The sequence below is a fragment of the Pollicipes pollicipes genome, unplaced genomic scaffold (assembly GCF_011947565.3).
Source record: "Pollicipes pollicipes isolate AB1234 unplaced genomic scaffold, Ppol_2.1 Scaffold_3447;HRSCAF=4054_pilon_pilon_pilon, whole genome shotgun sequence".
NCBI lineage: Eukaryota > Metazoa > Arthropoda > Thecostraca > Pollicipedomorpha > Pollicipedidae > Pollicipes > Pollicipes pollicipes.
Genome location: NW_023596297.1, coordinates 18551494 through 18564580, shown reverse-complemented (window position 1 = coordinate 18564580; position 13087 = coordinate 18551494). Strand labels below are relative to the sequence as shown.

Sequence of the window (13087 nt, the reverse complement as noted above, 5' to 3'; positions counted from 1 at the left end):
GGTGTTCCGCGCCGCTGCAGCACCAGGAGTCAGCGGTCCGGCCAGAGCCGCGACCAGCGTCGCGCGGCGGCTGCTTCGCCTTGCGAGGGCACTGTTTGCGACGCCATGCTGTCGAGCGCAGTCGTCGCCTCGGCCGGGAGCGCCGGGAGCGCCGGCGAACGGCCGGTGAGGCGGCAGCGCCCGGCGAGGACAATACAGCTCGGGCAGGCGGCGCCGTATTGTTTTGGGCGGTCGCCGCCTAAAGACTGGCCTTGGTATTGACCCGTCTCGCGAGCCGCTGGACGCGGTGCCGACATTCAGCTGTGGGGGATACCGCCGCGCACGGGCACTGTTCCGACCACCGCGCTGTCCGCTGGCTTGGATTAGCTCGCCGTGCTACGACCGCGTGAATGTGTACGCCCCCGCTGCTTGGACGAAACGCTGACACCCCGCCCCCGCCGCCCCTGAGTGATCGACGAGCGCTGACGCTCGAATGCCTCTATCAAGGGAACGTTCAGACGTATACTGCTCTGCCCCAGCGAATGCATTTGAAATAAGCGGCTTGACGCTTGATTTATTGCATTAGTTAGCATAGTTCAATGCCTGCGCCTCTTTGACAGAGAGCAATGACACAACGCATGTCAGCTGTGGCGCACAGGCAGCTTGGTATTTATTGTGGTGGATTATAGTCCTACACACAATAGGGAACTGGATGACTTATTTCAAGATATATGTTTATGTACATATATATATATATATATATATATATATATATATATATATATGCATATCATCTGCACTCTTTCCAAACGTTATCGCATGGGTCTCAGCAAACGTGATTCCAATGAGGGCTCGCACCCTCAGCCTCGCGTCAACTGAGCTTAGTCGGGCCCTCAGCCGCACCCTTTTCCTGTCGTCCTGGCGACGGAGCACGTTTTTACCGCGCTAATTAATTAGTGGGCTGGCACGGCAGCATTGATCCCGTTGATGAAAGGCGGCAGCATCAATTAGCGGCCTGGCTGCCGTCGGGTGGCCGTCCTCTCGGCCACGATGACCTGAGGATCGGGCCAGCGGCGGCTGACCGGTGCCAGACTGGGTGCGGCTGACCCCGCCGTCGCCTGCCAACCGGAGGCAGCCGAGAAACAGGTCTCGAACGCTGGACTCGCTGTGGCGGGCCGACAAGCCAGGGATTTGTTGTGGCGTGTGGGTAGTTCGCATTAGTGCTGCTGAAATCGCTGGTGGGAAACGTGTTTGGACCTTATCTCTTGGTCTCTCTCTCTCTCCCTCTCTCTCTCTCACCCTCTCTCTCTCTCTCTCTCTCTCTCTCTCTCTCTCTCTCTCTCTCTCTCTCTCTCTCTCTCTCTCTCCTCTCCCCTCCCCTTCCCTTCCCTTTCCTGGTCTGCCCTTTCCTCTCAATCCTCTCCTCTCTCCTTCCTCCTTCCCTCCCTCTCCTTCTCATCTCTCTCCCCTTCTCATGTTTTTTCCTTTCTGTTTTGGTGTCTCTTTCTTCCTCTTCTCTAGCATGTTTCCATTGATTCCCCTGTATCCCTCCCGCAAACTCCTCGGCCTTAGTCTATAGTCATACCTCCATCTCTGCCTTTCCCATCTCACCTTCCCCTCCCCGTCTCCGTCCCTGTCCTCATCGGTGTCCAGGCACGCCGACTGTCGCCGGAGCGAGCACACTCGCTCCGTTGCGCCAGGGCTCAGCGCTCAGTGAATACGCGGCTAGCGGACCGCAGTGGCACTTGACCCCCCCCCCCCACCCCCCAACTGAAGTGACCCTGGCTGACCCAGACCAGAGCTCACTTCCATTCCACTTATGAGCGCAGCCTCAGGGACCTCTCCAGACGTCCTCTCACCCTCAGGGCGTTCCCCAGACGTCCTCTCAGGAGGACGATACAAAGAGCTATGCAATTCGACTCAGGCGGGTGCTTTTCGGCTTATGCACGCAACGTGAATGTAAATGTGAATGCTGTGCGATGCAACGCAATGTGATGTGATGTGAATGAGCCTCGTAGCGAAAGTGAGTCTCTGGCGTACCCAAATATTTTTTAAGCGATGTCTGACGGACGCATGTGGCCCGCAGGTGACACGCGGCTGGTGCGCCTGCCGGACGCGGTGCTGGAGCGGTCGCTGGCGCTGCTGGCCACCTCTAGCGAGTTCACCGTGCTAGCCAACGTGCGCCAGCAGCCGCAGAACGCCGGCACTATCGTCGCCTTCTCCTTCGAGGCCAACAGGTGAGACTGTGCTCCGTGCGGACGGGCCGAGGCCGTGCTCGCGGCGGGTGGGGTGACGCCTGGCGATGGTGACGACGTCTACGCTGGGCCTGATGTTGCCAGGCGCTGATATGTGCCGAGTATGTTCCTGGTGGTGTTTTGGTCAATTAGGCTAACTGCAGAGGTTTACAACGAATTTCTAGGCAAGCTGTTTGTTCCACATGCCAAAGGTGGACTCCGATGTGTTACTTTGATGGCTGCATGCATTCTGAACGACAATAGCTTACAAATGTAAGTACCCTGCCTCCCTGACATGTGTATTTACAGCAGTAGCATACACGCGCCAGTATGCGCTCATTTTAGACGAACAAATCAGCATAAAATCTGTCTACTACGGTCACCTCTCGTATCTACGCACCACTCCGACTATCCGACCCCTTTTGCGAGGGCGGAAGGAGACAACAATCAGGGAAGTATTCGTTTCAAAGCAGAGCCCTCAGCCATAAAGGATTTTCATCGGATGACGCCGCCGGTACCTAATCCAGCCCCCGGATGCGCCCGCACGCCACACTTGAGATCGCGTGTCCCTGACCGCCATTCTGACCGTTATTCCGGGGTGCACGGCACGCTGGGTTAAGTTCCCCATCAACGACCAATGCTCGCAGGTACGCACATTCAGACGCGTTCAAGGCCGGCGAAGCTTGCAGGCTGCACGCATGCTTACCATCGCAGACGCTTGATTTACGTGTCTTTCATGGTGCATTGCGAATGACAAATGAGTCCGTAGCATGTACTGGCTGAGCCGTGGGCGTGTGGCGCTGTCACGCGGCCTCTTGACTCAGAGCGTTTCCGACAAGCGGCGTTGGGGCGCCCATTATTGGATGGTATCACTGACGTGCAATTTTAGCGGGCCCCAGAGGGTCGCTCGTTTTGGTCAGGTCACGATACGGTCCTATGCACGGGCAACCAGAGCTCACTGCCACCGATGCTGGACGGCGGCTCAGCCCACAGCACAGGTGGGGGCACCAGCCACCAAGCACCCCAGACAACATTCAGTAGCTGGCCCTTTCCATTTCGGAGCCCACGTGTATTTATTTCCACCACCGGTGCTACCAATGGACGAGGACCAGCATTTCTTATACAATTTCCATCATAGATGTTTCCTGAGCGAAAATAAAACGCCAGCGTGATGCATATTCACTGAGCCCGACCACCACCCTTCGTCGTAGGGATGTGTCCTCTGTTGACAACGGCGTCCACCGAGTTTATCATCGCCCATCGTAACAGCCTTCTCCGCCGGAGGGCATATGGAGCCCTGAAACGCCAGGCGATCAAGCCGACGTTAAAAAGCGATCGGCGGTAATTTATGGGCCGAACTGTCGTGTTTGTTGAGGGGTTCTCGCGGCGTGAAGGGGAGCCCACCCGGAATCGTGCCAACTGCATTTACAGCGCTCCACTGACTGGGGGCGGTTACGACCCGTTTTGTTTTGCTCGGGTTTTTGATGGGTGAGCTGAGAGGTTGAGTCATTTGACCACGATGCAGCAGTCTGTAAGCCTGTGCGGAAAGGAAACCTTTTTCTTCACTGGACAGGGGCGTGCAATATGTCTGCGCTGGGAAAATGGTCACTCCATTAAAAATATTACTCCATAACAAAGTCGGCGTTCCTTCTCTCAGTTTGGAGCGTTTGCTTCATGATCCAACGGAAGGGTCGATCGCGTGATGTCCCTGCGCGATATAAGGCAGCCATCATGTAGGTGGCGGTCCCCCAACTGCGTGTGTGCGTGACCTGAGCTGACCCGACCCGCGGCGTCAGCCTTCGTGGCGCGTTGGGCCGTCCGTGACCGGCGGCCAGGTGTGCTCCGTCCTCGTGTGTGCCTGACCTGAGCTGACCCGAACCACGGCGTCAGCCTGTGCGGCGCCTTGGGCCGTCCGTGACCGGCGGCCGAGTGTGCTCCGTCCTCGTGTGTGCCTGACCTGAGCTGACCCGACTCTCGGCGTCAGCCTGCGCTCCGTCCTGCAGCGCTGAGTCAGTCAGCTGACGTGTTGCAGCCAGCGGTGCCATATGTTCGACCCGAGACAAATGCGCCACCACCTGTGCCGGGTGCGCGTGCGGACGTTTTTAGCTCCGGCCAGTAAACTGAACCGCAGCTGTTCCCTTCTTAAATCCTTCACGTTTCGGTTGGGTCACGCTGCCCGCGGTTTGTTCAGCCTGGCAAGTGCTGAGAAGACGGCACCACGTGACACGGCCGGCCTCTGCTGTCGTCGCGCGACGTCTATCTGTGTACCTTTGCGTCCATCTCTTTTTGGATTAGCTGGCGGTGTTGTGGGCGGGTCGGACACTGCTTTTCACGCTCGGATGCTTTTGCCGCAAACCAAGTGAATAATGTAAGCAGATGAAGGGCAGCGTACAATGACTGGGTCAGTGGTAAGCCGATCGGATTATTTGGGTGGTATGTAATCGCCCGAAATGGACAAAAGGGCTCGGTTATCCATCACCGTGTGCCAAAATAGGAACACCATGCCAGGCATTCGAGTGTCATCACAAATACTTTGCCTGGGTATTTCCAAATCGCTTCAAATCGCTTCAATTCCGCCGTTTTGAAGAGCGAGTATCTCTGTCGAAATCTCGGACCGTTGTCCAGTCGAGCGGTGACGCGTCTAATCACAGCAGCTGCGCCCAGTCACACCCCTCCTCATTAGCCGACGGATCCAGCACTCGCTGCCACTTGCAGTGCCGGCAGACTCTGTGCGGAGGCGTTGCGTCTGACAAGGGCACCGGCCGGAGACAGAGCCCATCAGCTGATTGGCAGGGCACCAGGTGCGGGCCCGATCGCCTGACTCGACTCGCACCTAAACGAGCCGAAACACGCTCAACTCCGCCGGAGATTGGACCGCAGGGGATGGCGGGGAGGGAGGGGGCTGCGGGGAGAGGACTGGAGTGGCGACCAATTGGTGGTCTGGATATCCGCTGTCGAGTCAGACCCCGCTCTGTGTGGGTGTGCGCGGGGCGGGGTCGCGGTGGCGGTATGTTATCCCGTGTCTAACCCACGTCACCTCTCGTCCGTATCCGGCCGCCGGCGCGCACTAGCCCCCGGCCCCCGCGCCCCCAGCGGGCTGCGCCGCCGCCGCTGCCGCCCCTGCCGCTGACGCCAGCCCCTCTGTCGGACAGGTTCCTGGAGGTGCAGTCGTCGGGCCGCACCGATGAGATCCGGTTCCACTACACGCGCCGGCGCTCGGAGGGCGAGCCGGCCGGCCAGCCTGACGTCCACATGGAGTCGTTCAGCTACAGGCTGGCCGACGACCGCTGGCACAGGTGCGCCCCGCCCCGCCCCTCCCCCCCCCCCCTCCGCAGTCAGCTGGCCCGTCAGCTGACGGCCGGGCCTCGGGGGCGCTGGTGGGCCCAGCCCGCTGTATAGCGTGTGTGTGTGTGTGTGTGTGTGTGTGTGTGTGTGTGTGTGTGTGTGTGTGTGTGTGTGTGTGTGTGTGTGTGTGTGTGTGTGTGTCCGTGTGCGTGTGTGATTCCGTCCCAGCTACGATATGTATCGAGTCTTCTTTCGGTTGGATGAAAATAATGTGCGACCAGGGTCCCACCACCAACTTAATGCAAATTTGATATGAGTTGGGCATTTCGCATAGCTTCATGGTTGGAAACACTCAAATTGGTCTCGTTTTATGCCAAATATATATATATATATATATATATATATATATATAAACCTGCACTCTACTAAAGCGCACCACGGAAGTCATCCGGCCTTCTCTCCTCATTCTCGCTTCATACTGTTTCCATGCGTCACCCTGTTTATCTAGAGCAATCTACGTGCACCAGCCATGAATTGGCTTAAGTGTTGCCTCGTGGGGGCCTCATCCGAGCGCTGGGCACATACCCCATAAAGGGATGTGTGTGAATATCTCGGCGGATGGGCCCCCAGGTGCATGTATTTTTGCCTCACCATTATTCACTCGCCTCCATCTCATAACCGTGAAATGGTCATTGCTAGCCAAAACGGTTTCGACAAAAACAGAACAAAACGAACGTGCCGAAAGACAAAAGTCACATAAGTGTAATTTTTGCTTTGCCGCTACTGCTAAGTTATTCCTGAACATACCGCCTAGATAAAACGAAAAAGAAACATTGCATTAACATTCGTACCCCAAACGGTGAGACCTTTTGTGGTGCGAATGCTCCTACAGTGATGATGATGATGCAGTAAGCAGCTTGGCAGCTCTGTTTTATGGATCTAAGCCCTGGTCTCGTGACCCATTTCATAAGTTGCTTTTGTTTCCTGAAGCTCTGCCATGTGTGTCGCATGCCCTTTCCTCCCGTTCGAGTGTTAGTCTCTACAGTCTTTTACGCTCCGTGTTGTTCGTACCAAAATCCCATGTCAACAAAAACGGTTCCAGCGGTAGCAACGCTGCCGCCGCAAGTCGACGGGTCTCCGGCGCTCGATTGCTCGCGCTTGTCTCCCTCGTGCGGCACGGATAGTCCGCGTCGCGCACATGTTGAGCCGCGCTCTGTGGCCGCACAGAGGCACAGGGCGGCGTCCATTGGCGCGTGGCTGACAATCTGGTGGCGTGTTCGTGTGGTTCTGTGTATTGGTCTCACGGGCCTCCCAGTCACCGGCGCCGCTGGCCAGACTCCGCCGGCCCTCTGACGTCACGGGTCGCACGGCCCGGCTGCTGGTGGTGACCGGCAACGCCTCTTGGGAAAGTCGTGCTGGCAAATGCTTCTTGTGGGGCCTGTAGCGATTAGATCAACGTCCAACCTGCGCTTTGTGGTTAAGCGTTATGTGGGAGCGCATCCAGGTATTGTCTGGAAGAGACCATGAAATTAACAATCCATCTGGCATCAAAATATTTTAGAGCAAACACAGGTGAATTCGAATGCAGCTTTCGGACCATAACTGGACACGCACCTGAGAAGAACGCTGCGCCGCTTTTAAGCCACAATACGCAGCCCCACTGCCTAACAAACCTGCGGGATGACCGGGATATGATCGTTGGACACAAACGGACGCCCCGCCCTGCTGTGTGCTGCGATATGACCGGGATATGATCACTGGACACACACAGCCGCCCCACCCTGCCGTGTGCTACTTTATTTAAAGCCAGTCCCATTGACCTGACTGCGAGTTTTGGCGACGAAAGGTGCAATATGAAGAGACAGTTCAGCCGAATCATCCAGTTTTGGCGCGACCCAACGTGTCATACCACCCTTTCAGTCGGGGAAGTCATGACAGTTTGTTTTGATGGGGTGGTGAGGAGTAACCACGACTGACAAACCCCTTCATAATGCGCTTGCCCTGGGCTATAATCGAAACCAACCGAGGTTTGGAAGCTGGCTGTCCCGATCGCTGCAGCCTGTCGTGTTTAGACTGAGCCTATGGGGGTCCTGTCGGGGTTTGTGCCCGGGGTACGGAGCTGAAGACCCGCGATCACCCGCGGATCTCAGACCGGTCTCGCGACGGAAGGGCACGCCGAGCGTGGCCGTGACCGCGTCCGTCGCCCGCGCCCGGCTGACCGCGCCCTGACCGCCACCGGCGCTCCTGCAGGCTGGCCGTCTCCGTGTCCGGCCAGCAGCTGGACGTGTTCGTCGACTGCCGGCACGTGCACTCGCGGGTCATCCACCTGGCGGAGCGCAACGCCAGCTGGGCCGGCGCGGCGCTGCCAGGCGACCAGCGCCTGCAGCTGTGGCTGGGCCAGCGCAACTCGCGACACTTCATGTTCCAGGTGGGTGCCGCCCATTGGCCGGCCAGACGGCGTCATATCGCGTGTGGGGCGGCGATTGGCTCGTGTCATTTCTCGCGGGATGCCCTCCGCGCGTGCAGACCGTCCGACAGCGTTCGTGATGGCTAGGGGGTCCTGCTGGCTCGGATGTCGTGCGATGTTATGTGACTGGAAATCGTTCTGCCGCGCTCAGCGCAGACTGGTGTCACCACGTGTTACCGCGCGCTCGGCACAGACAGCTGTCGCCGCGTTTTGCCGCGCGCTCGGTACAGACTGGTGTCGCCACGTTTTATCGCGCTCGACACAGACTGGTGTCGCCACTTTTTACCGCGCTCGACATAAGCTGGTGTCGCCACGTTTTACCGCGTTCTGGCATCGCCACGTTTTTGCCACGCTCGACATAGACTGGTGTCACCACGTTTAATCGCGTTCGGCGCAGACTGGTGTCGCCACGCTTCACGTCTGAGGTCACTGTCGAAGATCCCAATCAGACGGAGCGGTTGGGCAGGTAACATTTATTGACGCATGCATGACCGCCAGCCTGCGCTGCCGAACTCCCGCCGAGAACGTCTGGAGGGTCATTAACCGCCAGCCGTGCCGAGCGCGCTGCGTTGCCAGAGGCACGCCTCATTTACTCCCACTCTGAGTCAACCGAGTTATGAACGGGACTTATGAGCCGGACAATCCGCATCGATCTCCGGAAAGTCAGCTCGGTCAATGCGGAGGAGGCCCACCCTCTGGACCTGAGCGCCGGTCGTGCCCGACAGCACATCTGCCGGGACAGAGCACGTGCGCCCGTGGACGGCCCAAAACCGTGGACCGCTGCCGCTGCTTCCGCCCTGGTCCCCTGTCGGGTCTCATTCTCACCAACGGTCTCAGCAGGGTCTCGCTGGCCGGGCCTGAGAGCCAAACACCAGATGTGTAGCCCCATTGCCGATCCCGCACCCGGTCCTCCGCGTAGATTCTTCTGATAGGGCACGCAGGGAGCCGCTGCTGGGAGAGAGGGGAGGGGCGCCGGCTAATTATCGACTGGTGCCAGACAAAACAGCTCATTAGCGGTGCCCGGTGCCGCGCGGTCAGCCGCGCCACTCTCGTCGATGGCGCGCTGGTCTGGCCACGCGGCGAGAAGGGGGCAATTACCGTTCGTTAGCCGAACCTCGGCATCGCTCTCAGACGTCCATCTGATGGATGGCGGCGCAATGCCGAGCTCCCTTCCTCTTATGACGGATCGCCGTCGCCCTCTGGATGAGTGAAATCGCTCTTTGGACAAATTACTGCTGGTGAAATCGCTCTCTGAGTAGATGAGGACCCGCACAGAACATTAGCACACGCAACACGGGGGCGGCACTTCATCTGAAAGCCTTCGAATGTCCTGCACAAGCAGTTCGTCAAGTCCGATCGGATGTCTCAAGTTTGGACACAACTAATCCATCTCCCGGCTATTTCGACCCCCAGCTTGGGTGGTCCCAGCCTGAGGACGACAGGCCTAATCCGAGCTACCAGCTGCCCTGGCAGAAGCCCAGGCCTCTGCCAGGTCCGACCTGCCCAGTTTCTCGCCGCCCGTGTCCCTCCGAACACCGCTCATCTCCCCGGCTATCCATCATGTGTTGTTTCAATTCCGACATCCTGTCGACGAGCCAAGTTCCGCGTCGGCAGGCGGCGGGTGCGCCGTAATCGTCCCGAGAGCGCCGTCGCATTCGATTACGCCTTGCCGCTCCGCCAATCACGAGCCGAGGAGACGGCTGTGCCGGCGCATTTGCATACCGCCCCCGCCGGTCGTCGCTGCCCCTGCCGGCGTCGTCGCCACCGCCGCTGGTGCTATCGCGGCGGCGCGCGCTGCCTTGTCGCGCGTAAACTTCCGCGAGGGAAAGCTTCCTGCTCCGCCCGCGTCAGCGCGATTTAGCTGTCGCCGTCTGCGTCTGTCTTTCTCAACTGACACCGTCCGCGTTCGTCCCTCGCGGCAGTCTGCACGTGTCTGCACCTGTCTGTCCGCCCCGGCCGGCGCTGCCCGCCTGTGCCCGTCTCTGCTGTCTGCCCCGGAGCAGGGTAGCGAAAGCCGGTCCCCCCGCGTGGCGTGCATGCTACATCCGCCCCCATGCGCCCCCACCATCCGACGTCGCTCGGGGACTCCGGACTTTAGGGACCCAACTGCTCCGCTCGGCGAGTGCCGGCCGCTCCGCCAGAGCTCGAGCCGCCGTGAGCGGGCTCCGCTGCTGCCCGGTTGAGCCGCTCCGCTGTTCTCGGGTCGGGTCGCTCCGCCAGAGCTCGAGCCGCCGTGAGCGGATTCCGCTACAGCCGGGTCGGGCCGCTCCGCTGTTCTCGGGTCGGGCCGCGCCGCCAAAGCTCGAGCCGCCGTGACCGAGCTCCGCTGCTGTCGACAGCGGCTCCGCTGCCGCTGACCAGTGACGTCGCGACTCCGAGAGGAGGACTCCGCGATGACTCCGCGACTCCGCGAATGCACTAATGGAGCGTCCGATCGGGGGGGGGTCGGGCAAACGTCGTGTCTCCCCATCGGTTGTCACGATGGTGGACGCGAAAGGATGCGGGAGGGGGGGGGGGGGGGGGAGGGAGGGGATCAGAGGGCTTAATAGACCAAACATTCCTCCTACCAAACTACGACAATATTTTAAAGCTTTCCAGTAAGATTCATTGACGCGGTGACTGCGTTAATGCATTGATGTCGCAATAATTACAATAAATGTATTGCAAGTTTTCCTCACCCGCATCACCTTTTGTCCTAATCTCGGAAATAGCGCGTAGCATTTCAAGATCTTACAAGTTCTGAACTCATTTTCATCCCTTTCTAGTGACGCAATACTCCGCCTTGCTCGACACGTCCGGATGAACGCCATTAATAATCGCTGATCGATATCTAATAAACAGGGCTCCCATAATTCTCTGGCCGCAGAGTGACACCTCGCTATTTCCTCCTATCGCCGTGCTGACGAAGCGCTAAGCACAACATCGTTTTTCGTGTCGTTTTTTCCCCGTAGCAAATCGATTACGCTGTTTGGATGAGGGCTTTTCGCGCCGAGCCGACCGACAAAAACCAGCCACTCTTCGCCAAAGAAGCCCGCGGGTCTCTTTCCTCTCGCCAGGGAAAACACGACATCGGTCTTGTTCCCGGCTAGCCGGACGGCGGCGCGGCGCGGCGCGGTGCGGCGTGGCGTGGCGTGGCGTGGCGCGCGTGGCGTGGCGTAGCGTGGCGTGGCGTGGCGTGGCGCAGGCGAGGCGTGGCTTGGCGTGGCGTCGCGCGGCGCACGTACCGTGGCGCGGCAGCGGCGGCGGCGGCGGCGACATTAGTGCGGCTCGCAAAAGCCCGGACGCGGGCGTAGCCGGCCATAAAGTCTCGACCAGACGCCGCGGCCGGCCCTTCGAGGCCTCCTGAGCGGTCATAACTCGCCGACAGGCCGCTCCCGTGGGCGGTGGCATTCGCGGCCGGCCGCCGCGGCATCGGAGGCCGACCAATCTGTCAGCCGCGGAACAATCAGCTCCGCGGTCAGGCGCAGGCCGGTGTCCAGCGGCGGCCGCCGAGCTGCCGACGCGGCGGGCGCGATCTGCGTCTGATGGAGCCCCCACACTGCAGCGGCCTGACGGCGGCGGCCGGCCGAGCGCTCGGCTCCGCCAGCCGCCCGTGCAGACCTAGGCGCGCCGAGGCGACGTCGTCAGACGGCATGACACACGCTAGAATGGGCTGCGCCGCCAACCCTGGCACGCCTGCGTGGCATTTCAGGAGCGCTTGCTGGGAGGCAAGCCCACCACACCGGCCTGTCTGCGCCGGCGCCAACGGCGCAGCTGGTGACTTCCGGCTGGGTCAATGCCACTCAAGGACGGGCACCGGCGCGGCCGTAAATCTGTTAGATCCATTTCCGGAGAGACAGTGCTCTCCCAACAGCCGGAGTCGGCCAGCAACAGAGGGGACCTGCCACATCGCTACCGCTGTGTCGCGGTCGAGACGAGACCGCCGTTTCTTTCACACCTTTCCTAAATATAGCCCCGATGGCGTCGCTATCTTCGTCCAACCATCATGTCATGTGGCTTTGGCAGCCGATACAGACATCATAAAAACAACGTCGGCGGCGGCGCCTGCACCCGCCACCGTAGGATGGCGTGTGCCAGAGGCTGGACGGCGCCCAGGTCGATTCAGCCGTCTGGCGGTGCCTCCGTCGCCGCCGTGGCGTCGCCGCCCGCTCGGCGGCGGCTCAGAGCGCGCCGGGGCGCGGGGGCTCGGCCGGCGCCGGCTCGCGCCGCGCCGCCGCGCCCGTGCCAACGCCGGTGGCGCGGCGCTACACGCGCTCGGCCGCCGGTCGGGCGCGCTGGCAGCGTCGGCGCCGACGGCACCGACGCGCCGGCCGGGCACGCTCACCCCCGCCGACGCCGGCTGTTGCCAGGCCGGGCCGGGCCGGGGCACCGTGCGGACGCCGGCGCCGCACCGGCCGGGGGCCGCTCCAGCGGCGGGCCGCGCGATGTGTGATCCGCGCTCTAGGCGGGGAGGATGACCGTGACCCGGAGAAGGATGACCGTGACCCGGAGACTTATGACCGGGACCGGGAGGGTGACCGTGACCCGGAGACTTATGACCGGGACCGGGAGGATGACCGTGACCCGGAGACTTATGACCGGGACCGGGGGATGACCGTGACCCGGAGACTTATGACCGGGACCGGGAGGATGACCGTGACCCGGAGACTTATGACCGGGACCGGGAGGATGACCGTGACCCGGAGACTTATGACCGGGACCGGGAGGATGACCGTGACCCGGAGACTTATGACCGGGACCGGGAGGATGACCGTGACCCGGAGACTTATGACCGGGACCGGGAGGATGACCGTGACCCGGAGACTTATGACCGGGACCGGGAGGATGACCGTGACCCGGAGACTTATGACCGGGACCGGGAGGATGACCGTGACCCGGAGACTTATGACCGGGACCGGGAGGATGACCGTGACCCGGAGACTTATGACCGGGACCGGGAGGATGACCGTGACCCGGAGACTTATGACCGGGACCGGGAGGGTGACCGTGACCCGGAGACTTATGACCGGGACCGGGAGGGTGACCGTGACCCGGAGACTTATGACCGGGACCGGGAGGATGACCGTGACCCGGAGACTTATGACCGGGACCGGGAGGATGACCGTGACCGTGATGGCATGGC

The 13087-nt window shown here is 60.5% G+C and overlaps 1 protein-coding gene across 1 annotated transcript in view; it reads left to right on the top strand.

Annotated features, from left to right (window-relative positions):
• Positions 1-13087, top strand: part of LOC119092229 (uncharacterized) — a 163245-nt gene that overhangs the window by 46024 nt on the left and 104134 nt on the right. The window contains exons 5-8 of the mRNA XM_037215203.1: positions 2066-2216; positions 5366-5509; positions 7749-7947; positions 12573-13068. Coding sequence (XP_037071098.1) covers positions 2066-2216; positions 5366-5509; positions 7749-7947; positions 12573-13068 — 990 coding nt within the window. The remainder of the gene's footprint in view (positions 1-2065; positions 2217-5365; positions 5510-7748; positions 7948-12572; positions 13069-13087) is intronic.